This window comes from Lissotriton vulgaris, unplaced genomic scaffold (assembly GCF_964263255.1).
Source record: "Lissotriton vulgaris unplaced genomic scaffold, aLisVul1.2 SCAFFOLD_1219, whole genome shotgun sequence".
NCBI lineage: Eukaryota > Metazoa > Chordata > Amphibia > Caudata > Salamandridae > Lissotriton > Lissotriton vulgaris.
Genome location: NW_028255794.1, coordinates 140,130 through 167,246, shown reverse-complemented (window position 1 = coordinate 167,246; position 27,117 = coordinate 140,130). Strand labels below are relative to the sequence as shown.

The 27,117-nt window shown below is 45.7% G+C and overlaps 1 protein-coding gene across 2 annotated transcripts in view; it reads left to right on the top strand.

Moving 5' to 3' along the window:
• The window catches only part of LOC147658893 (prostatic acid phosphatase-like), a 300,334-nt gene that overhangs the window by 135,153 nt on the left and 138,064 nt on the right, over positions 1 to 27,117 (top strand). For both annotated transcript variants that reach the window (XM_086952051.1, XM_086952050.1), the window contains exon 7: positions 20,843 to 20,975. In XM_086952051.1, the coding sequence (XP_086808177.1) occupies positions 20,843 to 20,975 (133 nt within the window). The remainder of the gene's footprint in view (positions 1 to 20,842; positions 20,976 to 27,117) is intronic.

Below are 27,117 nucleotides of genomic sequence, written 5' to 3'. Positions count from 1 at the left end.
CAGCACGCCTTAAAATTATTCATGGAGGATCTATGCACTTGTTCACAGACCCAGCAGAGGCGAGAAATTGGTTGGAGCGACACAGTGATGACCTGCCTGAACGCAGAGCCACGCCACATCATGGACTCCCCAATAAGCGGCGACTGCACTCTAAACGGGTCGCCCTTACACAGCTGAATCATCCGTCTGTCCCCGGCACCAGAAATTCCCCAGATCTGGAACAAATAATAGCGGACCGAAGAAGAGCCTTGCAAGCGGCGGCGGGAGCCCGGCGCACGGTAGATAGCTCAGAGGGAGAACATGGCCCACATATCTTCACGTCGGAGGAGGAGGAACACAGCGACACTCGCACCTTCAGAGAGGGCTCAGTCTCACCACCACTGATGACCCCACAAACTGCTGGTATGAAACACAACATGAAGGTGACATGGTAAGAGCAAGATATTCCATGCAGATGGACACCGACAATCATCGCGAACCAAAGATGAAGGTAATGGCAGGTGCAAGCACACTCACAGATACACTATGAAGTGGGTAGCCAGAACACTGACCACCAGTTGCGACGCCAAAAGACCCCCCGCACGAAACGATCTAGAGACAGTACGAGATGTACAGTTTGGACTTATTGTGTTGAGCAATAGGCCCCTTATGTTGGGAATGTTTCCCGAAAGTTGTTTTTAAGTTCCCCCTTCCCCATCACTTTCCTGGTACTCTTGCGGGAGCGAGCAGCTGGACTGATATAGGACATGTGGAGGGTGGCTGTGCGGGCGGGGGAGGCCCTCGCTATGTGGTGGAGCAGGATAGAAAGAAGACATACGTAAGTAGTCACGGACATGACGAGAGCCCCTAACACGGACATTACATTTGTTACACTAAATGTGAGGGGACTGCACACGGCTACGCAGTGTATGCCTATCTTAAGAGACAGCAGGCACACATAGCCCTCTTACAAGAGACCCTCTGACGACATTAGAGGTCGAACGATTACAGAGGAAATGGAAGGGGCACCATTTGTGCCACTGGGTACTCAGCGTTCGCTAGAGGGACATTAATCTGGATCAGGCCAGGTACCCCGTTTAAAGAACAGGTAAGGGTGGTGGATAAGGAAGGGTGATACATGCTGATAGAGGGATTATTGGACGGGAAATCGGTATTGATAGGCAGTATATATGCCCCTAATGTAGAGCAAGACGTGTTCTGGTTCCGCCTCACGAAAACATTAGCTCAACATACGCACACCCCCTGGATATTAGGTGGAGATTGCAACTGTGTCTTAGACACAGACTTGGACCGCTCCCATCCCCCACTGGCACATTCACCACTCTATAGACAAACGGAACTCTTCAACGTATGGGTAAAACACTGGGCATTGATAGATGCATGGAGGGCACAACACCCCATCACTAAACTGTACTCATTTAATTCCATTCCCCATGATCTACGGGTGCGCCTAGACAGATTTTTATGCTTGGCTGCCTCACACTCCAAAGTGCAACACACAGATTATTTGGGGAGGGTGCTATCAGATCACGACGCCCACTCGTTGACCCTTAGGTGGAGACCGCCTCACCCCCCAGTACCCACATGGAAGCTACCCCGGGAATGTCTCACGGATCAGACCTTCACACATGACCACGGGGAACACTTACAGGAACACTTCACAATAAACGCGGGAACAGCATCCTCACGACTCTTGGAGTGGGATACACACAAAGTGGTGGTGAGGGGTCACTGTTTACAGCAAATAGTGGGAGTGCGCAAAATACTTGAGAAGGCGCTACAAGATACGGAACGTACCCTAGCAACCCTACTGAAAAAAGAGGACTGTGGCGAGGCCACCCGGAACGAGTTGCGGAAGCCAAAACTAGATATGCGGAAACACTAAAGGACCTCCGCAAATATCATTTCAGAGTATACGCTGCCAGGGTACACCGGGAGGACAACAGGGGAGGGACACTTCTGGCCTGGCTTACTAGGTAGGACCCCGACCTGAAACTAGTCACGGAAGTGAGGTATCAGACAGGACGGCTCCAGACCTCCCAAACTGCGATATTACAAGTCTTCCAAGCATATTATTCCAACATTTACCAGGCCCCGGGACAGGGAGACCCCGAGCAATCAATAGATTTTTCCATGCACTAACACTCCCCCAGGTCCCGCAAGCGGATAAGAAATTGCTAGAGAAAAAGATACGACCTGAGGAGTTCAAACAGGCGATAAGAGCATTGGCTAGGAACAAGGCCCCAGGGTTGGACGGCTTCCCACTTGAATATTAGAGCACATTTTCGGCCCACTTGCTCCCACGTATGGTTATCATGTATAATGATAGTGAATAAAACATGGACCCCCTGAGCACAAAATTATATGCAAATCCTAGGTCAGGGAAAAATCATATGTGCAAACATGTAACTAGGCATTCACGGTTGCTTGTCTAAGAAATAATATGAAACCTAAAGACCATTCTCAAAGATGAAATTACAGTTTTATTGAGAGCAGTCAATGAATTTAGTTAAAAACAAATATTTAATTAATCCAAAAAGTTATTATAAAAATCGTCCGTGGGGACTATACATAAATTCTCAACATAAAAGGAGAAAATAAGTATACATCAAACAAAGGTGAAAGCAACTACACAATGTAAAAAACAATTGTAAGCAAATAAAAAATACAATAAATATTTGTATTTTTTATTTGCTTACAATTGTTTTTTACATTGTGTAGGTGCTTTCACCTTTGTTTGATGTATACTTATTTTCTCCTTTTATGTTGAGAATTCATGTATAGTCCCCACGGACTATTTTTATAAAAACTTTTTGGATTAATTAAATATTTGTTTTTAACTAAATTCATTGATATGCTCTCAATAAAACTGTAATTTCATCTTTGAGAATGATCTTTAGGTTTCATATTATTTCTTAGACAAGCAACCTTGAATGCCTAGGTACATGTTTACACATATCATGTATAATGATGCACTCGAGAAAGGGGAATTACTAGGATCCCTTAGGAAATTGATTATAGTTACTTTTCTAAAACCACACAGAGACTCTACACTCCCGTCTTCCTACAGACCAATCACGTTACTCAACGCGGACTGCAAAATACTGGGTAAAATTCTGGCAGAGAGATTCGCCCAAATCCTGAACCCGTTGGTGCATCCAGACCAATGTGGGTTCGTTCCACGCCGTAAAACGTTGTAAAATATACGTAGACTGTTCTACATTCAGGACACAACAGAGGGGCGGTTCCCCAACGTGGCATGCCTAATTTTAGATCTTGAAAAGGCATTTGACACCCTGTTATGGCCGTATTTATTTGAGGTCCTTCGAAGAAACAATATCGGCCCGGGTCTATTAGCATACACAAGGCTCCTGTACACGCGCCTTACCTCTCGAGTCTGGATGGGCAAATACATCTCCCCAGAGTTCGCAGTGGAGGGAGGAACCAGGCAGGGAGGCCCACTGTCACCCCTCCTGTTCACCCTAGTGGTCGAACCCCTGGCAATCCTCCTGCGACGGGAGGGAGAAGACTGGGGAATTCCCCTAGCAGGTACAATGCACTGTGTGTCCTTGTATGCGGACGACCTATTAATATATGTCCGGGACGCCACCAAAGATCTGACGGCCATCTGGAGATCACTAGGAGACTTCGCGGAAGTCTCGGGCCTCAAGGTGAACTGGGAGAAATCCTCCCTCTACCCGCTGAGCCCCCACATGGCCCCATTCGAAGCTCGGGTTGGTGCCCAGTCTCTCAGATGGAACGCAGAGGCCCCTAGGTATCTGGGACTGCGACTGTACCAAACCCCGGAGGATCTGTATGAGGGGAACCATCGTAAAGCCCTAGCAGGACTCAGGTCGGCAGTAGGATTTTGGAAAACGTTACCTCTGGCCCCCATAGGCCGAGTGGCACTGGCAAAAATGATAATGGTCCCCCGACTATTGTACCCTTTCACTAACCTCCCAGTGGTTCCACCGAGATCATTCTTTAAAGAGCCAGACAGTCTCCTTACTGAGCTTATATGAGGAGGAGGGCGGCGACGAGTCGTGTTGTCAACGTTATACCTACCCAAGACAGAGGGGGGCTTGGGAGCGCCGGCATTCGAAGCATACTTCTTAGCGGCACAGCTCCAATGGCTATCGTATTGGACAGCGGGGCGCCAAATAGGGAAGACTATCACCATGGAGGGCCTCATGCCACAACCGGCAATCCATAGAATGCTGCTGTCGGGTACTAAACCCATACGCGCGCGGCCACTACAGGTGTCCATAGCCCGCACCTGTATGATGAAAATACATCATATGTCTAAAACACGGCCACCATACTCTCCCTTACTACCGTTGGTGGGTTTTCCAAAAGGGGACACGTACTACACACCGGGTGCCCTCCCGGTATGGACAGATGAGGCAGTTACAGAGGTAGAATCATTCTTCGAAGAAGGGCAGTTGAAGACATACCACGAGATGATGGAGCAGTACGATCTCCCACCCCGGCAATTTCTAATACACAGACAGATTCTAGATAGCAGGTGTAGGTACTGGAATCCTAACACAGGGGAACCTCCAACGCACCCAGTGATCCACACGATATTACACATGGGAGTGGGGCGTCATTTTGTCACTTGGCTTTACAAGGCAGTGCGTGAGCTGATCCTCCCATCCCTTCAGCCCTTGCGTCAAAAGTGGGAAACGGACTTAGGTAGGGTAGTCCACGACAAAGAATGGAGCACAGCTCTGGAATACCCCAAAAAAGTCTCCAGAAAGGCACGATTCCAAAAGATACAGTTTAATATCCTACACAGAGCCTACCTCACACCGGACCGCCTACACCAATTCTTCCCAAATACACACTTTGCATGCCCCCACTGTCAAGCCACAGCACCAGACTTCAAACACATATTTTGGGACTGCCCCACACTCAATGGCTTTTGAGACAGGGTGCATCGGACACTCACAGTAGTCACCAACATCACGACTATGTCCACATGGGAGGCATGTGCACTTGGGATTTTCCGCAGGCGGAAAACCGAGAAAGTACAATATCGATTCATGTCCCTAGCCATCCTCTTGGCAAAAAGGGGAATAGCCATGCACTGGAGGTCCTTCACGGGGCCTCCGGAAGCAGCCTGGATAGGCGCCATGAACAAATGGGGAAAAGCTGAGGAAGAGACACTCCGGGAGGAAGAATTGAAGGGAATCCGCAAACACCCTATTTCCTTAGAGTGGGCACAATTAATGCACGAATTTACACAGGCAACGAACCCACCGGAGACTCCCGCGGCCTCACAGTCCCAGACCCAGCCGGCCGCTCCAGCCCCCTGTACTTCAGAGACGTCACGACAAAGTCCGCCACCCCGGACCCAATCAGGAGTGGTACTCACACAGAGTGGTCACCCCTCGGCAGAGTAGGGATCACCACAAAAACTCGACCCCTCGACCCCTCTGCCCCGCACACGCTACCACTTCTCACACATCACCGAAGTAGGAATCCAGGGATAAGAGAAATCCCACCAAAGCACGGTTGGAAAACTCCCGCTCCCCTTTAGTTCCTCCCTTCCCATGGTTTGCTCCAACGGTTAGAAAAGTTAGCAAGTTCAAACTGGAAAGGGTGCCCCCGCCAGAGATTTATTGGGAATGCATACAGAAAAGGTTGACACGGCAACACCAAGGGATGCACATCACGACGACCCCGTCAGGTACACCCAGAACGACAGATTACACCTAAAAGTGACGCAGGGTCGCTATTGTGCTAAGAGGGGTGGGTTACTTTCCCCCGACAGGTCTTTATTATTATAAAGAGTACAACACTGACGTTGCAGGAATATGATGTATGTAACAATGGACCAAACAGTTCTAGAACGGTCGGACAACACAATGCTCATGTATGAGAATGTATACCTGGATTTTATTGTTATTGAGTCTTCACAGCATCGCACTAATGTACTAACTATAACTGTCATAATGAATGCAAAAAACCCAATAAACAAATTTAAACAAAATTCTATTGTACCCCAAAATTCATCAGGGTTAGTCCAAGCTGTGAGTTGTTGCGTTTCAGTGGATAACAGAAATTTGACCACCTTTCTCAGGACAAAAATTATATCTCTCACCTTTACATACGTAGAGACAAATAAAACTTTATGTTCGTGAGTGTTTCTACTTGGTGTCCGTCTCCTTTTATTAAAGTCCGGACAAGACCAATAGATCCCAGTCTCACACAGTTCAAAAGAAAGTTTCTTGTCGGTGTGATAACACATCCAAGTTATCTGTTTCCTTCACCAGGCCTTGGTGCTGCGATGTGTATAAAAACACCCACGAGTGGATCAACCACCTCTGATCTGAGGTTTGGCGGGTTGATCTTTAACCATACCCTGTTTTGTCAATTAGCAGGCTGGCAGGTTTCTGGTACCTTCCAAACTGTGGATCGATACAGACCCCCGCTCACTCAAATATCCAGCAAAACAAGTAGAAAATAGTGGAAGAATCTAGCACTCACAAAGCCCGGACCGGAGTAGATGAAGAACTGTGCTGTTGGAACCGGAGTCTAGGAGACATAGCTGAAGGAAATCTCTTAAGAGAACCAGAGTCCTAATAGCAGAAAAAACAGGAAACAAAGAAGAACATGATGCAACAGTTACCAAGGGTTTGCGGCACATAGTACTGATGGTTCCTGTTCATCATGTACGGAGACACAAACAATAATAGACAAGAAGCAGTAAGTGACATCCAGGCAGTTAATCGGCCATGAAGGAATGGGAACTCACAGATAAGGTATTAACAGAGGAGTCCATACTGGATTGGGAAAGACATATTAGGGCTGATTATAATCTCGCTCGGAAAGCCTCTGACCTTGGGTCGGAGGCTTTCTGACCAAGATCATCAGTTTCAATTCCAACCAGCTGATTACAATACTGCCGCTCGGAATTGAAGCCGGTCGGTAATTTGCGTTTCCACCATTGGGACTACGATGCGCGGTTTCTGACCGACTTTCCATGTCAGGCTTTCTGGCGTGGAAAGCCTGTCAGAAAGTGTATTTTTGGGCTCATGACAAGGCCCACCTAAACTTGCGGCTTCTGGTTGAGGTGCACTGTGTGGCAGGCACCTCTTGTGGTGCAGGGATGAACACAACCTCCCATTTCCCTATGGGAGCTTGTTCTATGGCCGGTTTACAGCCGTAACACATGCGGTCGCATCGTAATGAGGTGGTTGGGACCGCCGACCTTAGGTCAGTCGGTCCCGTTTCCACAGCAGTGTTGATCAGAGGAAATTCCGACCGATATTGTAAAAAGTCCTTTTTCATAAGCACAACAGGCAGAGAATGGAGCCATATTGTGCACAAGAAAGCGACCGGAGTGCCCAAAAGCAGTGTAAGACCTGGGGTCACCAGCTCTTAAGGGGGTAGCATGGCTCGAGCAGGAAGGCAGCCAGGGGCTTGCGTGTAAAGCAGCTACTTGACACACACATCCAATGAAACATACAGTGGCGCAGTAATGGAGACCACACCAGTAGTTGTATTTGAAAGAATCAAGATCTTTTATATAGGCTTTCAAATAGAGCGTTGCATTATTAATTCATCAGCATTTCAGGTAAGCATTTCATTGAGACATTTCATGAATCACGTTCAGGTTACATTTCCTATGAAATGGTGAACATTTCATTAGAATAATAACCAGCTCATCTAGCAGTGAAACACTAGCTAACCCCGCCTGTCGTATCAAACTCTCTGACAGGCAACGGGGTAACTGTATTAACCTGGAGGATCCTACAAGAAGCGACTATAGTAATGAGTTTAAATATCACATCAAACCTCTCATGGACGCTTTTCCTTAAAGGTAATAAAACATATCAGCAAGTACTTATCAGTCCAACAAGGAACTCCAAAGAATACAACCTTTAATCATTTGTGACAAGCCTTTCTTCTTGTGAATTCCGGTCGGCTTGCAACCTAGATCAGGTCATCAGAATACTATGGAAGCCCACCTCTGCAAGAAAATTCAGTACAGTGAAGTGAATATCCCTCTCATTTCAGGCTTGGAAATATGGTGCACTATGAACAATTCAGGCTTGTAGATACGGTGCACTATAACATTTCAGGTTTGTAAATACGGTGCACTATAAACATTTCAGGCTTGTAAATACGGTGCACGATAAACATTTCAGGCTTGTAAATACGGTGCACGATAAACATTTCAGGCTTGTAAATATGGTGCACTAAGAACAATTCAGGCTTGTAGATACGGTGCACTATAACATTTCAGGCTTCAACCTCCATTCTCTTGAGGCACATCCGAAGGGGGGGCCAACAGGGCCCAGTCTCAGAGAATCCCGGGGGAGGGGCGACCTCGGGACTCTCCCGGCCTACCGCCCTCCTCCCCAGGGGGTTACCTCACTTCTTCGGCCCTCCAGGGCCCTTGCGTCGGTTTCAAGGGAGGAGAGGGGGTTCCAACCCTCTCGTGGCCTCACTCGTCGCAGCGCGGTGCAGGCTCAGCTTCAGGGCACCGGCGCTGGGGACGAGGCAGGGGCTGCATGCGGCGCAGAACGGAGGGGGCTTCCTGACTCCACGACCCCCTCCGCAACAAGATGGTGCTTCCCCGAGTGCCGGGGCTCGGCAGGGAAGGCCCGGGCAGGCAGCCAATGACTGCGCGGCTGTGGCGGGGGCGCGGCCGTTGACGCGGCGGCGCTCCCGTCACGTGACACAGGCCTCAGAGGCTTCAGGCCTAGCGCGGCCTATCGTGCGCGATGCGGCGGCCCTCTCCTGGCATACGGGGGCCGCCGAGGGTGACAGGACGAGGCAGTGCTCCACCCGGGCGCCGGGGCTCCAAGCAGAGGGTGATTTCCGGCCCAACTGGGCCGATTGAGGATTCCGGCGGCCCTCTCCTGGCATACGGGGGCCGCCGAGGGGGGGTTCCACGCGACCTCTGAGGGGATTCCTCGACGTGGCGGTGAGTCAACCGGGGCAGTGCTCTTGACTCCCTGAGTGCTACGGGGGCAAGGGGACAGCACTGTGCCGAGAGCGCTCGAGGCACTCGATGTGGGGGCACTCCCCGGGGCACTGCAGGGCTCAGGGCAATAGCGACTTCCAGTCTGGGCAGTCTCTGACACAGCGCTGGGCAGGGAGGAGCAGGCTGGGAGCAATTTACAGTGCTGGGCACACAGTACAGTCAGGGGAATACAGGTCGGCCCAATTGTAGGCAGGGAATGCGCAGGGCAGCACAGTCCAGTACCTGGTCCCAGAAAGCAGTCTTCTTGGCGCTTGGATGGCTCTGCGCCCTTGGTTGCTTGTTTCTTGAAGTTACTGGGGGGGGGGAGGATGAGTTGAAGGCTTGAAGAATTTCTCTTCAGTCACTGCAGATGGTCCCTGGGGTTCCCTACCACTGGGCCAGATCAGGGGGCTAGCTTAGGACACCTCACCCAGCTTAAGAGGCAGCACCTAAATACTGTCACTCCCAGTAGCATAGGTTCCTCACTAGGCCCTCCCGCCTAAAACTCCTGTGTGGGTTCCCCAGGTCAGTGATGCCCCAACTGACTAGAAAGTTCCCCTCCTTTTCCTTATATAGTGTCAGTTGGCAGTGGCAGTTGGTGCCTCCCCTATTCTGGAAGGTTGCAGGAGCTTCCCTCATTCTAGCTATGGGCAGGCTGGCAGGCTGGTATGGCAACATTGTTTCAGGGTTCCAGCCAGCTCCTGGCTACTAGAGTGCACCTAATCAGACCACGCTGCAGTAGCAGGGGTCAGTGGCAGCCATGTTGGGGGAAGAGAGCACCTGCACCCTGGCATTGATTAGCAATGGGAGGGTGCCCAGAGTTCTAAAGCCAACAAAAAGTAGGTGTGAAAAATGAGGCAAGGGCAAAAAAATACAGGGAAAGACCACCCTAGGGCTGACAGGTCTAACAAGACGTTTCCAAGGTAATAATGTGAGTGGATTGAAGAGAAAGATAGGCACCTAACTCTCCTGCGGCTGTGCAGTCCTCACGTTGCCGGCACGACCAATGTCCACAAATGCACACCCGTCCTAGGAGCAAATCAATTCCCAGAGGAAGATGAGACCATGACTGAGCGGCCCCTCTAACAGTATGTCGTAACAACATCATAGATATTAAACACAACCTTAAAATGTGTGCAGATATTGCAGTGCTTAGGGCCATATGTATCAAGATGCCAATTAGCGATTCTGTAATAGCGATTTTTAAGAAATCGCTATTTCAGACTCGCTAATTTGTATGTATCAAGAAAATCGCAATTTTTTTGCCATTTCTTTATATTCCTTAATTGCGAATTTGCAAATTGCGAATTCGCAATTAAGGAATACTTTCCCATTCATTTCTATGGCCCTCCAAGCCCATAGGAAGGAATGGGAATTTATTCTCAATTTGGGATTTGCAATTTGCTAATCGCAAATTGATAATAATTTCAAGGGTGCAGGGGTGTCCAAAGGACACCCTGCTGCACCCCTGAAATAAGTATGGGTGCACATGTGATGCACATACATGCCCTAAGGGCATGTATATGCGTCACATGGCACTTTGAAAAATGCCAAAATTGGCATTTTTCAATAAATTCGGAAGTTACCACCAACTTGAAGTTGGTGGTAATTTGCGATTCCTTAGGGTCAATTAGCAATTTTTTTTAGCTTCATACATTGCATTTAAGGAATTGCAAAATTTGTGATTCCTTAAATGCAATTGCAAAATAAGGAATCGCAAATTTTGCGATTTCTTATTTTGAACCGGATTTTCATTCATACATCCCATTTAGCAAATTTGCATTCGCGAATGCGAATTTGTATGATGCATATGACCCTTAGTCTCGAAGTGCTCTGTGCTATATGCATACATTCAAAAAATGGGCAAAACCGTAAGATAAGATCAAAACAGAATGGAAGAACACAGAAGTTACTGTCAAGACATTTATTTTATTTCCAAGCAATCTGCTACATTCACACGCCCACCATTCGACCATCTGTTCAAAAATAGCACCGGGTCTTTCTCAGGGCGGAATGTTTTATAAAGAAGGGCCACCATTCAAGTTTTGACCTGCTGCATAGAGAATGCTGTTAGTGACGATGAATTAATAAAGAGGACTGTTATTCTTTCACTTATTGATGTGAATAAATCAAGCACTAGATGATTGGTGGGAAGCTCCCAAGCTCCATGGATAGGTGTTGTAGACAGTTCCTAATGGGATATGGCTTTGCCCTGTTTAATTGCTGAGAAGCCCAGGATAAGTACTGACTACATAAGTGGATCCAATTTAGATTAATGCATGTAAATGTATACTATGTGGATATCCTGAGAATCTGGCATCGATCTGGCTCGTAAAGGCCAAAGTCGGAACCCTCTGCATTAGAGCATCAGTTGGTACATAACCCAGTGCAAAAGAAAGTGACTTGCCCTAAAGGCTTGGCACACCCATCCATCGATGCACAGAGGCAAAAAGGAACAGGGCTGCCTCCTTTGTGCGTGCTACTTCACAAAATCTGAATGAAAAGTTTTATAATTATCCTAAACCTCAGCTTTTCGAGTCGTTTGGGACTTGTCGAACTGTATTTAAAGAACTATCTGGCAGATGCATCAACGTAGCCTTTTGCTATTCCTAAATAGCGATTTTTAAGGAATCGCTATTTAGGAATAGCAAAAGCCTATGCATGTAGGAATCGCTATTAAAATAGCGATTCCTAAACATTCCTTAATTGCTACTCACAAATTGCTAGTCGCCATTAAGGAATGCTGTCCCATTCATTCCTATGGGCCTACTGGCCCATAGGAATGAATTGGAGATTGCATGAGCAATTTGCGAGTACCGGTAGGTACTCGCAAATTGCTCATGCAATTTCAGGGGTGTCAAAATGACACCCTGTTGCACCCCTGAAATTGATCTCTGCACATATGTTGCACACACACATGCCCTAAGAGCATGTGTGTGCACAACATGAAACTTTGAAAAATGCATAAAAGTGCTTTTTTCAAAGTTTTAGCAAATTACCATGAAGTTCAACTTCATGGTAATTTGCTACTCCTATTAGCGAATTCGCAATTTTTTTTACTTTCATGCATTGCATTTAAGGAATCTCAATTTGGGATTCCTTAAATGCGGTCGCAATTTAAGGAATCTCAATTTAGAGATTCCTTAAATTGCGATTTTTGCATTTGGAATGATGCATCCCAAATGCAAAAATTCCGGGAGCAAACGGGAAGATTCTGAGAATCTGCCCATTTGCTCCCGGTATTTACTTTGATGCATGTGCCTGTATATATTCCTGAAATCTTTGTGATGGCAGTATACAACTGTTCACGTGACTTGTTTGACATGAAGCACAGTGTTTGAGATAACCTTTGATTTGTTATACTTGTTTTATGCTAACCATTGTTGGTCGTTTACTTCTGGTAACTTTCAAGCCACTGGGCATTTATTTCATTGTATCAGTACGTTTTCTCCAATAGATTCCAGCAGGTCAGACCTGCCAACATTTATCAGTAGTAATGGTCTCTAAAAAGGGCAAAACTTGTGGAATTCAGTAAGTTAAATACCAGTTCTGCATGTTATTTCTCATTTGCAAGTTAAAAACTAGAAAGAAGAAGTATTGACCACATGTCGCAATGATCTCAACTTTATATAGGGCCTGGTTTGTAGTTTGTCATAATCCAGTTGATTTTATATCGCACCCGATAAAAAGAGATACTCTGCGGTATGATATTTAGCAGGTGCATTAAATAGCACTTATTACGACTTTCTGGGGAATAACTTGCAGATTTTGGTGATTACTGCACTAAAATTTGCATGGTACAGTAAATACTATCCACTTTTCCCCTTTTAAATTTCAGCAGGTTTAACGGGCTGAAATGTAACGAAGGGGGAGATATTTGACACATCTTGTAGTTGCCAGATGCAGTTATTATGACCCAACAGGTAAATCCAATCCCTGTGGAAACAAGAACTTACGCAGGGGCCAGAAAACAAGGGTCCACTAGTAATCAGGGCCACAGCATGTCTGTTGCTCCAGTTGCCTGCCTCTGCCTCAATCCCTACCTCCATGTCCTCAGTCACTTTGACACTTCCCCTCCCTCATCTTCAATCTTGTAATTTTGTTAAGATTCTCTTATTTTTTTCCTCCTAATAGTAGTTTTGCCCAAGTCTCGCAGATTGCCCACTGCGCCAAAACAAATTCAATGCTGTGGCCTCACTTATGTCTAACCCTGGGCGTTGTTCGCGTAGTCGCGCTACGGGTAGCTACGCAAAGTGCAGTTCGCACTACGCAAGCGACGCGAAGTGCACTTTGCACTACGCAAGCTACACAAACTGCGTAGTGTGGTAGGGAAAATGCTGTTCGCACTGATTGCACAGTGCCGGATGCTTGTCCGCACTGTGCAATCATTGCAAATGGCATCTTGCACAGTGCAAGTGGGTGTTTTCTGACGCTCGAGTAGATTTCTACTCGAGCAGGAGTTTTCTCAACGCAGACTGGTAGTTTCTCATTGCGAGCGGTCACGAGCATACGCGACCACTCTCAATGAGAAACTTGACCTCCCCACGCTCGCGATCGACAACTTGATGTTGCTGATCGCGAACGAGGAAAAAGTCTCGCTGGGATGTCATTTTGCTCGCTCGCGGTCGCCATCTTGACGTTGAGGACCGCGAGCAAGCAAAAAATGCCCGCTACATGTTTTTGCACTGTGCTACGTGCAATTCGCATACCGCGTAGTAGCACAAACTACGCAAGCGTAGCATAGCCCTACGCCCAGGGTTACTTATGTCTTTAAAAATATATTTTAATTCCAATTGTCTTTGTAGTCAACTTGTATCCCTTTCTAGCTATGTCTATTATGCCGATTAACTACCAAAACTTCTTACCGAGTACTGCTCTCTAGTGGTTATATATGTTGCGGCAACTGTTTTATCCACAATTCTTAACAAGATGTGTTTTTGTGTTGCGGCCCCAGCGTTTAGTTAGGGATCTTTTTACTGGCAGGATCAGTACTTAAGTGTTGGACTTTTTTTATCACATTTGCTTAGATTATGTTGCCCGATATTATTAAATGTTTGAATAGAATGTTTTCTGCTAGGATTACCTGCAGTTTCTTTATTGTTTAGTGTTTAAAGAAATGAAAGCAATCTTTCAAGGATGATACTTTTATTAAACAAATCCATATTTTGGTTCCTCCCTTTCAAAAACATATTAAAGGAGATTTCCAAATACACCTTAGCAACCATCAAAGCAATACCGACATAAGCCACCAGACTTTGTTCTAGAACAAGAAAATGCATTCTTATTGCCATTGTATCAGAAACCACGGCTCTGCGCCCCTTACTATTACAACACTCCCTTATAAGCGCAACTTACCCCTTCCCTTATTTACTGTTTCCCCAGCCCCTTTACATATGATGCACCTCCCTATCACTAATCTTTCTGCTTTTCTCCACTATAAAACCACCATCATGCATCATTGCTTTGTAGCTAGGTTTTCTTATTGGTAATGGAGCTCATCCTGTTCAAGCAGGGGCGGCTCCTCTATTATGGCGTAGGAGCATCGCTCACTCCTGGAACCAGCAGATGTATGTAAAATAAAATGAAAATAAAGCAGTTATAAAGCTGCTTTATTATAATTTAATTTTACTCCCGCAGCTGAGTCTTGGGGTAGGGGGTGGCCATCAGGTGGAGGAGGCGTGGTGGACTCAGAGTACCGCCAGTGCGCATGTTGGTTTGGCCGGCCCTCCACGGCCTGCCAAACCGACAATTGCACTTGGATATTTCCGGCTAATGTTTAGAGATATCGACAGGTTCAGGAGCACAGGCTCCCAGTCCCTGCTGGAGCGTGGAACCAGCCTGCTCTGCCAAATCCCTGTGCTTCTCTCATGGGTAATATCAGCATGAGAGAAGTGTCTGGATCGGCGCACAGGAGTTTTAGAGTCTGTGTGAGCATCGGAGCTGAAGAGGCGGCGAATGTCAGGCTGCAGGTAAGTTTTGTTTATTTTTATTTTCTATTCTCCCCACTGCAGCCCCACTGATTTCCCCTGCCTGCTACTGTCCCGTTGCACACGTGTCCGTGTCCTATATACTTTTCATCAGCAGCCATGCCTGCACATATGTATATATATTTTTTTAGTTTTATATAGTAGGAACTAGACCCGAAGGTATCAGAGCTCTTTACATGAGTACCAGTTGCATGACAGACGGACACGTTTCTTTTGTTAGGCACCGGAAATTAAGTGATTTGCCCAGAACCACAAGATGTAGAGTTTCCCTGCCGAGACTCAGCTTCTAGGTTGACCTCTCTATCTTCATGTCATCATGAAACCTCTGAGTCATCAAGCAGGGGAAAGCAACATTGGGGGCCACCCCTTCGTTCATATAACAAACCCATTCAGAGAGTGCAAAGCTTACCTCCAAGAAAACCCCTTGGCACTATTATTATTATTAGATGTTTATTGTTACCCGAATCAGTGGCACTCATTTCATCAATCTCGGAAGGATGAAAGGCTGAGCAGGCTGGGATTTGAATCTGTGACCGTAAGGTCAAACACAGATCCCAGTAGTGGATACATTAGTCAACTGAACCACCAGACTGGCCTTTTCAAATAGGACCACATCTTTTCCGAAAACCTTGTAATTAAATCTTTTATACTGCTACTGGAGTCAATTATTTTGTTTTATTTTTATTTTGAACTAGCAGCCCGCCCCAGCGTTGCCTGGGGCAGAAGGGGGCTGGGGCAGCATTTCAGGCTTGCGTTCACTCCCGCCACGGCCCCCGCCCACCACGACATTGTCTATGTCCCGGTCAATGTCGTGGCCAGCGGGGGCGGGAGTGCACGCAAGCTTGAAATGCTGCCCCCAGACCCTAAGCCTTACCGCAGTTGTTCCGGCCCAACCTCCCGCACCGGCTCCCTCCCGTCCCGTGTCCCAGAGCCTTACCTGAGCCGCCGCTCCTACCCGAGCTCCTCACTTCACCGCCGCTCCTCCTCGCAAGCCTGAAATGCTGCCCCCAGACCCTGAGCCTTACCGCAGTTGTTCCGGGCCAACCTCCCGCACCGACTCCCTCCCGTCCCGTGTCCCAGAGCCTTACCTGAGCCGGCGCTCCTCCCCGAGCTCCTCACTTCACCGCCGCTCCTCCTCGTTATCACGTACGTTGCGGCCAGCGCTACGTCGTGGCCGTCAGCGTCGCGGCCGGCGCTACTTTCAGGGCCCTACTTTTTTTTAAGTTATATTTTTAAATTTACATTTTTTTTTAATTTTCTATAGCCTATGTCCATCTGCACACCTTGAGGAGTACAACAATGTATTGGGTGTGTGGATTGGCGCTGTGGTTCCCGAGTTTACCTTGCCAAAAGGTTTGTGTTCTCTCTTTATAATAGTAGTATAGATAACATGTGGGAGTGGAGAAATGCCCAGCCTCATGGTATAGTCACTAAAATGCAATATGTCAGTGAATGCAGCAAGTAACAGTGTGAAACATTCTCTAGTCTGGTATTTTAACAAACGGTTTGATCCTGGGCAGATGATACTATCCTTGTGCCTCTGTCCACTCATCTGACTGAATGTAGCAGCACTTTGAAACACGCCTTATAGAGAGACAAACACAATGGGCATGGGATATGGATTTCTGAACCAGGCTCCATTGTAAAGTGCTCTTAATGCTACCCTGACTCTAGCTGTTCCCATAATCAGCTTCAAATGAGATATTGACATGTTTTCATGACCTGAAGGTACATTCAGCTTCCACAACAACAGTTTCCTGTTTATCAGCAGCATCGAGACTTGAGTGTGGCCAAGACGCCCGAGAATATCTCTGTCTCAGGGTCTTCTGGTACATATAGGAGATGTAACGTTGATATGTGCACAGAGGTGATGCATAGAAAGAATACTGGGTCTGGCTGGATTCTTCCATTACGTTTCTGTCCTACTTGACATCCACGATCAGTTTGATCAGATAGAGTACACGTGGTCAGTTTATTATATAAACACTGAGATCTGACCCTTCAGGTGAGAGAGGTCTCCGCCCGAGCTCTCAAGAGAGGAGTCAGATCCCAGATCACCGCCTGCTGTCCTTCCTAGGCCGACGTTGGACACACGGAGCAGTAACGGAGGTCGGCTGACCTCCACTCACAGACGGCCCCTCCTCCTTGCGGCCCAGGGTCTGACTGGTCGGCATGCAGAATGACAATGCTAACGCTGCCCCTGTAGGTGATGTTAATCATCTTTGATGCTCTCAGAGGAGTGAGCGATAAGAGTGGGTGCAGGAGAGAGGGAGCTGCCGGGTGCTGAGTACCATGAAAATACAATTGTTGGGTTTACGTCCATAGTAAGCCCAGGAATAGCGACCCGACTCCTATGTTCCGTGGTCATAGCTCATGTACTAATGCATAGAATACTGAAATAAACGTTTTTAAACATACGTTGTGTCATTGTTAGTGCAGATGCTCGAGTGTGACATTCTCAGTGTGAAAGTCACGCTTCCTGCGCCCCTGGGAAAGGGTCTGGTTTGTTTCCAGCGCGCGCATCCCCTCTCGGGAGGCGGAGCAGAGATCAGGTCTGTAGTAAAGCAGAGCCCTCCTCTCTCATACACAGCGCATTGCTTGTGTCATTGGGTCAGGGGGTCTAAACCTGTAGACTTGGGGAATGGTCCTAAGATACGTAACAAGGCTTCCAGGACATGTGCATATTCAGGGCTGTTCATCAGCAGGCGGCTGGTTTGCAGACCTAAAGCTGAGCCTGCTCCTCACACTTTATAGCTCATTTAGGGCTCAAAGAGTAGAGTTTTCTTGGAGTTTGAGAGAGTTAAAATAGCGGGACGACTGGACTCCTAGAGCTCGTCTGTGTGGGCGGGGGGCACGTGATTGGAAGAAACACCTGCAAGATGACTGGACACCTGCATGGAAGCCTCACATACCCGAGGCCAATCACCACACCCATAGGACTCGAGCACAGAGCGTGGCGCATAGCGCGAGGCGCCTCCCGCCTCGGCTTTGAAATCCCCCCCCACCCCATGACGACTTACCTCCCCGCGCTGCCACTGCTCCTCCGCTTCTCACCGCTCGGTATTGCTGTTGCTGTGGTGAACTCCGCTCCTCCCCTCACTCAGACGCTAATCATGTCCTCGCTCCTCCTGTTGCTGTGAAGGACGCTACTCCCCTCACGCATACGTCGCGACCGGCGCTACTTGCAAGGGACTACTTTATTTTTCTTTGTAAATATTTTAAACAACGTTTATTTTTTATTTTTATGTAGCCTATGTCCTTCTGCTTGCACTGAGGTTTTCTAAGATGTCTTGGGGGTTCAGATTGGTGGTGTAGTTTTCGAGTTTACCTTGCCCAAAGGTGCAAGTTCTCTCTTTATAATAGTAGTATAGATGCATCTAAGCCTGTTTTGATATAATTCTTTCATTCATTCACTGTATTGTATTGCAGTTTATTTACTGATGATCTCTATCTTCTTGCGAGAGAAGCCTTTGGTTAGACAGACCGAGTAAACAGTAATATCTGTAATATTTTAGTGAGAATAGATTAAAAATCAGGGTTTTTTCAAAATATATTTTTCTCATTCCGCAACGGTTCGGGAGGTTAAGGATAAAGTGTGACTTCATTAACATTAAGGGGCCGATTCCGATCTCAGTCGGATGGGCTCCGTATCGGGTTCAGGTTTAGCGGGTTGGATTCGTTGGCTGAATTTCCGTCCGGTTCGTTCACGGGTCCAGACGACGAAGTACGATGCGAACAAGTGCCAAATCTCCGGCCGAATCGTTTCCAGGTCCGAACCGCTCCGTACGTCTCGGCCGTAAGCTAACCGTGGCACTCAATGGAGGCGAATTCCAACCGAGCCAGTACGATGCGCGTTTCGGACAGCCGGATCGAGTCGGAGCTTCCGGCTCACAATAGCTCCTGGAGCTGGACTTTGGGGGTCCACATCGGACCCCTGTTACCCGCAGCCTTACGGCTCAGACCCATGGGTCTCCCCAACACAGCCATGTACGGTGCGGATGACACCGACACGTACACACTGTAGGGGGCGCACTTGTCCGGAACGTACCCATTCAGTCAATGGGAGCCCATGTACACGTTGTACGACCGTCTCCCATCGACTTCAATGGGAGTCCGACCGAAACGAGTCCGACAACATACTGCTGCATCGTACTCGCTCGGTTGGACTGCAGGAGTCCGGATCGGTCGGAAAACACCCCGGATCCGCTCGGTCAGAGTGATTTCCGACCCAGATCGGAATCGGCCCCTTAGTGCTTATCAAATTTTTGGGGTGTCAAGTTGAAGTTTTTCACAACGTTCTGCGGAAAAGGGAAACAGGCCTTTCCTCTTTTTAGGTCTAGTGCTGGCCGAGAATTTTGATTTTACTAAAATCATACATCTAATATGCCTGCTTAGATTCCTATGCCTCAATGTTTTTTTACATTTATGAGGGCCTGGCAGACCCTCCACCAATAAAGGTTTGCAAAAGTCCTTACAAAACAAGCAAGTCAAGAGGCTAGGCTAACACAAGACCTATTGGGTTTGCCAATGCTTCTTTCACTTGTGGCCAAAGGTGTTACCATTCTCCAGACTTGACGACCCTGCTCTATGTGTTTTCCATGTGAGTGGATTTCCGTTTGTTGTCATATATGGGTCTCCTTGTAGGCCTCCTGCAATGTGTTAAGACTTCTGTGATCCAATCAACAGAACAAAAGCAGTGAACATACTAATGACTTGCAAAAAGCTTTCAAAATAGAAGTGTATTTTTAATCAGCCAGCCATATTATTAATATACTTGTATGCCACAACTGTGTACAATTATGCAGTAGTGAACCCCTCACAAGAGGTGGGTGGCCCTTTTCAGAGGGCCAGTGCAACCTGCACCACCCATACCCCACTAGCACTGCCAATAGCAGAACCAAGATACACCTAACCATCACACTCCTACAAGTGTGGCAATTCAGACTATTTTGAGCTGCATAAAGCTATAATAATGGCATGAGAGGCTGGCATTATTGATTTAAATTAAAAAGACAGCGCCTCCATGTGGCGGACTGTAACTATAGCCAGTGCTGACAATCAGGTGCGGGTGCCGAGCACCCGAAACCACCGGCTCAAATTAAGCACTGGTGGTGTGGACACGGCGTGGTTTGCCAATAGAGTTTGTGATTGCCTACAAGCTTGTGAGTTTGTGAATATTCACAACCTCATCACTGACCTTTTCCTACAGTAAATGTTGGTGATTTACACCCGCAAAGAGCTAGAGTAATTCCTCTTCAAAGGTCATAAAGGGAATGGCACAACTCAAGGTTTGTGGCAAGGCAAACATATTTTCCCTGTGAAGTTAAAAAAGAAAACAAACACAACAATTTGAAGCTGCCTAATTTCAGCATTACACAATTGTACCGTGTGCACAGCTCCTCATCAGAATAATAGAAAATGTTACATAACATTCCTGGTAGTACACATTGGGAGGTTGTGACTGGCACAGATTTCCAGGCTTACTACAGGCAATGTTTGTGAGTTTCCAAACTGGCAAATCTGCAACTGTCTCTAGGAGTATGTGTGTGAGTACAGATGTATGAGCATTCTTTGTGAATCATGCACTACATCCTTTGGTGAACACATATGAAATGTTCCCCATAGGGTTTATTTTTTTGTAAATGTTAAACGACTTGAAGAAATGTTAAAAAAAAGAATTTCACTATATATGCCAACATGTTACTGCTTCTGTTGTGGTTCAACTATTGTTACCAGACAAAAAAGACATGCAACCATGAAAAAGCCTTTAATAAAATGTTACGTATTTTAAAGTTTCTATGTCACTCTTTCTACTGTGGCAAATAGTCCTAAAGACTTATGGGTGAACAGCTCAAAAATAATTATTGTCTTCTTGCAGGAAATACACAATCTTACTTTACCAACGTGGGCCACTCCGGATGTTCGGGCCACATTATTAAAAGTCTCACACATCATATTGAAGGCCTTATTTGGTCTTTACAAGCAAGAAGAGAAATCACGCTTACAAGGAGGTAAGTTATTGCATGTTCCATGTATTTGTGTAAAACTAGTGAAATACACTGGACTGTCAACTATAAGGGGATCACACGCTATGTCTCAGTAAGACAATTATCGTGAAGGAATGGAAAATGTAAATGATATCTTATTGTGATATTACTCCTGAACATGGTGGCATGAGGTAGGTATCTCCCAAATGCTAGTAAGAGTCCACCCATGGATGTCAATTCACGAAAATGCCAGGGGAAGCGCAAGTGACAGCACATGCCTTTTGACCTCCACTTTCACACACACACACACACGCACATACTTATACATACATAAACGCACTCTCACCCGCAAGCACGCACACAACATACCTTTAAAAGCATTTTTTACTTACCTCAACAAAACCCTGGACTGGATCACCTCCTTCCTCACTGGCAGGACCCAGAGAGTCTGCCTCCCACTTTCAGATCCGAAGCCACCACGATCACCTGCGGCGTACCCCAAGGATCATCCCTCAGTCCGACCCTTTTCAACATCTACATGGCACCACTCTCCAACATCATCTCGTACGCCAACGACAACCAAATGATCCTCTCCCTCACTAAGGACCGGGCCACCGCCAAATCCAACCCCCACAAGGGAATGAAGGCCGTCGCAGAGTGGATAAAGATCAGCCGTCTGAAACTGAACTCTGACAAGATGGAGGTCTTAATCCTCGGGCTCCACCCCCTCCACGTGGGATGATTCTTGGTCGCCGGCCAAGTTGGGAGCTGCCCCGACACCCTCCAACCACGCACGCAACCTGGATTTCATCCTGGACTCAACGCTCTCCATGATCCAGCAAGTCAATGCTGTCTCCTCCTCCTGCTTCAACACCCTCCGCATGCTCCGCAAGATCTACCGATGAATCTCCAGCGAAACCAGAAGGACGGTCACCCAAGCCCTTGTCAGCAGCAGGCTGGATTACGGCAACGTCCTCTACGAGGGAACCAAAGTCAAACTCCAGAAAAGACTCCAACACATACAAAATGCCTCAGCACGCCTCATTCTCGGAATCCCTCGCCAAAGCCACATCACACCCCACCTGAGAGACGCGCTGGCCCCCGGTCAACAAGAGGATCACCTTCAAGCTCCTCACCCAAGCCCACAAAGCACTCCACACCACCGGACCAGCATACCTCAACGAACGACTCACCTTCTGCACCCCGAACCGCCAGCTTCGGTCCGCTGACCTCGCCCTCGCCACCATCCAACGCATCCGCCGAACGACCACTGGCGGCAGATCATTCTCCCACCTCTCCGCCAAGACATGGAACACCCTCCCCATCCGCCTGCGACAGACCCAGAACCTGCTGACCTTCAAGAGACTTCTGAAGACCTGGCTGTTCGATCAGTAGCAGCTTCTGCGCCGCGCCTTGAGACCCTCAGGGGTGAGTAGTGCGCTCTATAAATGTTCTGATTGACTGATTAATTGACAATAGCAGGTTCCTAGGACGACGCTTAGAATTCGTTGGGAATTCCAATAAAGTTTGAAATTTGCCCGTAATATAGGTTTGAGCGAATATGAGTAGCTCTTCGACTGTCTTTGTGAATCGAGCCATGTAATAGGGCTGCTGTACACATTAAAGTCCAGGGCAATTTACCCAATTATATTTGCAGATTCGCAGTCCTTAAACTTAAAATACGCGTGAATTTCAAAGTGTCTGACACAGCTTGAATACTAGGGGAGGGTTAATTGGATAGATGAAAGCGGCCTCTTTAAGGTAATTGAAATATAATAAGTTGTGAATCCCCCACACCCTATGATGTGTAGAAAATCCTGGGTTTGCATGTATCGGTGCAATGTAGGAAGTGCTCTATAAAGCGAATCAGAGAGTAGTATTGTGCAAGCCTGTTTGCATATCACATATTTTCTGAAATAGGTATTTATGCAGACTGGCTCGCCCAAAACCATACAAAGAGGGTACATCAGACTCTGGTGTTGGTGCAAACAGTAGCTACAGAGGTTTTTGCACCAGCGTCTATTTCAAAGCTTAATTTGTCAAAGAATTAATGCCAGTGCTCAAAGCTCTGCTAGAATGCGGCCAGCACAATTAAATATCAGTGTGCCGAGCACCAAGACTGCATATATTTGAATCTCCCTCATGCTTCTTTAATCCTCTACCAGACACTTCCTGCCTCTTTCTCTCACTCTTGCATAATCCTGCTCTTTTCCTCTGTGATGTTTTTTTCGTCTTTATCTTCTTCCTGTTCCCTTTGTGTGTCTTTCCCTTTCTTGCTCTCGGAATATGTCTGAAAAAGAAATAAAAGTGCTGGTCCCCAAATATTAGTGTTGGTGGCCCCTTTGGGCAATGACCAACTCTGTTTAGAGTAAAGTACAAATTGCTCTTGCTTGAGGTTTGCAGTCACATTTACCGCGCGGTGCTGGAAATTGGGGTGCAAGAAACCTTGCAAGAGGTCAAGAGAAGAGTAGACAAGAAAGAGGCCTTTAAAAAAAAGTCAAAGTCAAAAGTTTTTTATTTGCTTTGGTACTCAACTGAGGACCACAAATTTAAAAACAGTTTACAGAATATAGCATAATCAATATAGTTTTAGAAAAGATTTTAAAAATTTATAGAAATTATAGCAAACCCATTTGTCAGTCGGTCGTTTACATAATGCTAGTAAATTGTTTACTGTTGTAATATTGCATTTCTGATATATCGGCTTAAGATATCTAGCCCGCGCTTTTACTACACTTGCGTGAGGACAAACAAATAAAATATGCACAATGTCTTGATCACCACCATAACAGAGTTTACAGATAGGGGAGTCTCCTGGTGACCATTTAGATGTGACGGTGGAAACTGGGAGAATGCCTAAGCGCAACATAGTTATGGACCTTCTTGCTCCATGTGTAAGGCAAAGCCCCAGATATGGCGGTAATTGCTTATATTCCAACGACTCTATGTAAGTTTTATATGTAGATAACTTACTACAATGCATAAAATCAAGATCGTAACTTAGTCTTGGGGTAAAGCATTTCAAGAAAAGTTTTAACTGGGGTTTTGTCCATGATAACAGAATATCTTCAGTCAGGTTCGCTGTTTTAAAAGCTTCAGACATATTCTTCGTTTTGAATATCTCAGTCTTCAACAAGAATCTCAACGTTCCTTCCTTTGCATGCAAGATGTTGTACGCCCATCGAATAACATTTGCCATAGCTGTTGCATATGAACTTGTCAATGCAAATTCCAGTCTGAGAGCCTGTACAGATGTTGATGTAGAAACCTTTAGTATTCTTTTCAAGATCTTTCCTTCGGTAATGTCCATGAAAGACCATTGTTTTGTAGGTAAATGTTCAATTGCATAGGACAAAACCGAGGGTATTTTTACTTTATACACCTTGAGTAATGAGGAGAAATGCCTACTTCCTGTGGCAGTATACATTCTAGAGAGTGCCCCGGCATGGATGTCAGATTTTTTCTTTAAATTGTTTATATGTTTAAAATTTTGTAAGTTCTTAGTAAAAATCCTGCCAAGGTAAGTATATTCATCTACTTCCTCTACTCTTATCCCATCAAGGTTCCAGTGATATTTAGCGCTTTTTTTCCGGCCAGAAAACGCCGCCACTTTTGTTTTCGTTAAATTGGGGATTAGATAATGTTCCTTCGAATAAACATTTAAAGAATCCAGTAAGTTTTGAAGACCAAAAGGTGTGAGGTCTAACATAACTATATCGTCTGCGTATAGCAGCGCGTGTATGGTCTGAAAAGCAATCTTTGGTGGCAGGCTAGAGCATTTTTGTAAGTAAGATGGTAGATCGCTCAGATATAGTGAAAATAAAATTGGTGCAAGAAGACATCCTTGTTTGAGACCATTCGAAGTATTAATTGATTTCGTCAGACCTTTTTCACTTCCCATTTGTACCTGGGACCAGGTGTTCGTATGTAATTTGATTATAATTTGCAATAAATTTTCAGAAATCCCCAGTCTTCTCAATTTTTTCCATAACGTTGGTCTATCTACGCGATCAAACGCGGTGGAATAATCTATAAAGGCAGCATACACTGGTTGTGATTTCCTCCCAATGTATTTATCGAGAATAGTCTGAAGTATTGAGATATTATCTGTTACTGAGTGATTAGGACGAAAGCCAGCTTGAAACATCGGTATTATTCCATTCGAGAAGCACCAGGCTTTTAATCTGTCCAGTACCTCCGCTGCGAAAATTTTACCTGTAGCGTCCATTAATGCAATTTGTCGGTAATTACTAGCAACATTTTGATTCCCTTTTTTGTATATAGGGATTATTGTACTTCCCTGCCATGATTTAGGTATTCTCCTGGTACAAAAGATAAGATTAAAAAGTGATGTTAACATCTGACTCCATTCCTTAGGATTTGACTGCAGAACTCGACTGCAGAACTTTAATCGGTATCAGGTCGGGACCTGACGCTGAAGTATTCCTGGCATTTCTAATATGATTTTCAATAGAATATGCTGTACTTTTTTCTATTGGAATTGGGTTGCTTTCCAAACAAATTTCAGCAGCATTACTGTCAGTCTCAGTTGAATTCGCTTTATATAGGTCAGTTAAATAGACTTCCCATTCCTGGGGTGGTACTGGTATGGCATATAATTTCTTTTTTGTTCCAGTTATTTTGGCTATCAAAGACCAGTATTTTTTTGATTGTATTGTTTCGCCGCCTCTTGAATGTCCACCCAATTTTTGTCTTGTAGCATTCTTTTTTTGCTAGTCTTCTCTCTTCTAAGTTGATTCTTTAACTTATTTATCTCTTGCTGTATAACAGGTGAGTAATCTAAGAATTGCCCTCGTATAAGTTTATTTAGTTTCCTCCTGTGTATATTTTCATTAGAGTTCTTGTAGTCTTTGTTTTTGCGTGGTTTATCCCTGTTAAGAAGAAATCTTTTAAGAATTGTCATAATACATTCGAAGTTTATTATTTGGTCTTCCGAGTGTATTTTGGTTAAAACGTTATTTTGTAGAATCTTTCCATTTATATAGTCTAATGTCCCTGAATTCCAGAAGATTCGTCTCTGCTTATTATCAATTTCGATATTCCCCTTAAGGTACATAATTGGATTAGACGAAGCTGATTTTAGCGACCAAACAGTGTTTAGGCATAAAAGCGCATGGTCGCTTTCTTCTGTAAAATTGACTTTCAGATGATGGAATGTGTCCGATATCTCTAAGCTACATGTTAGATAATCAATGATAGAAGGGGATCCATTTCCACGCCTTGTGTAAGATGCCGGTCTATCACCTTCTACGTAACCATTCAAGATTAAACCGTTTATACTTGGGAGTGATGCTAATAACATTTTCCCTCTTTTATCGGCGACTTTTCCTTTTGGGAATATTGGAATAGGTAAATCTATTGACTCATCTTCGTATGTTTTTGCCCATTTGCCAATTTCAGTATTAGAGAGTTTCCCGTTCACATCACCCACGATTAAGTACGGAATGTTAGCTCGTTCATCGATTATCTTGGATATTAAATCTATGGTTTCTACAAAAGAGGCATCCTGAGATGTGCCTGGAGGATTGTACATGTTGAAAAACAAAAGGGCTTTTTTTTGGTCAGAAATATTTGTTTTTAGTATGACCTTGATGCATTGAAAATTGTCAGATTTGGAATCGATTATTTCTTGAGACCATTGATGTTCCTCGCTTAAAAGAATAGCCAAACCTCCCTTGGCATGACCTCTGCTAGTTGTTGTAGCTGGGATAGTATAGACATAGTAACCCTTCTGTTTGAATGATTTTATTGCCCATGTTTCCTGTATAGCTAGAATATCAGGGTTGTCTTTTAGTGCTGTGGTCATTTTGTTGGATAGTTTTCCGGCCATATTCCACGAGGTGATCTTTAAGCTACTGTTAAACAGTGCATTGCAATCGATGTACTTGTTTGTTGCTATTTAAGGCCTCAGATATCCAGGCCCAAGATTCTGTTGTTTTTCTGGCCTCTTTTTCTTCATGATATTGGGTCCATACATTCCTTTGACCATTATTTACCTGAATTTTCAAAATATCCTTCCTAGAGCTAGTTTGCCCCAGTTCGATGTGATCAGAGATGTTTGTAGACCAATTGTTTGTGTGGATATTGGTAATAGTGTTTTGAGGGCCAGTCGATTTGGTAGTGAAGTTCTTTGGTGGAAATATTT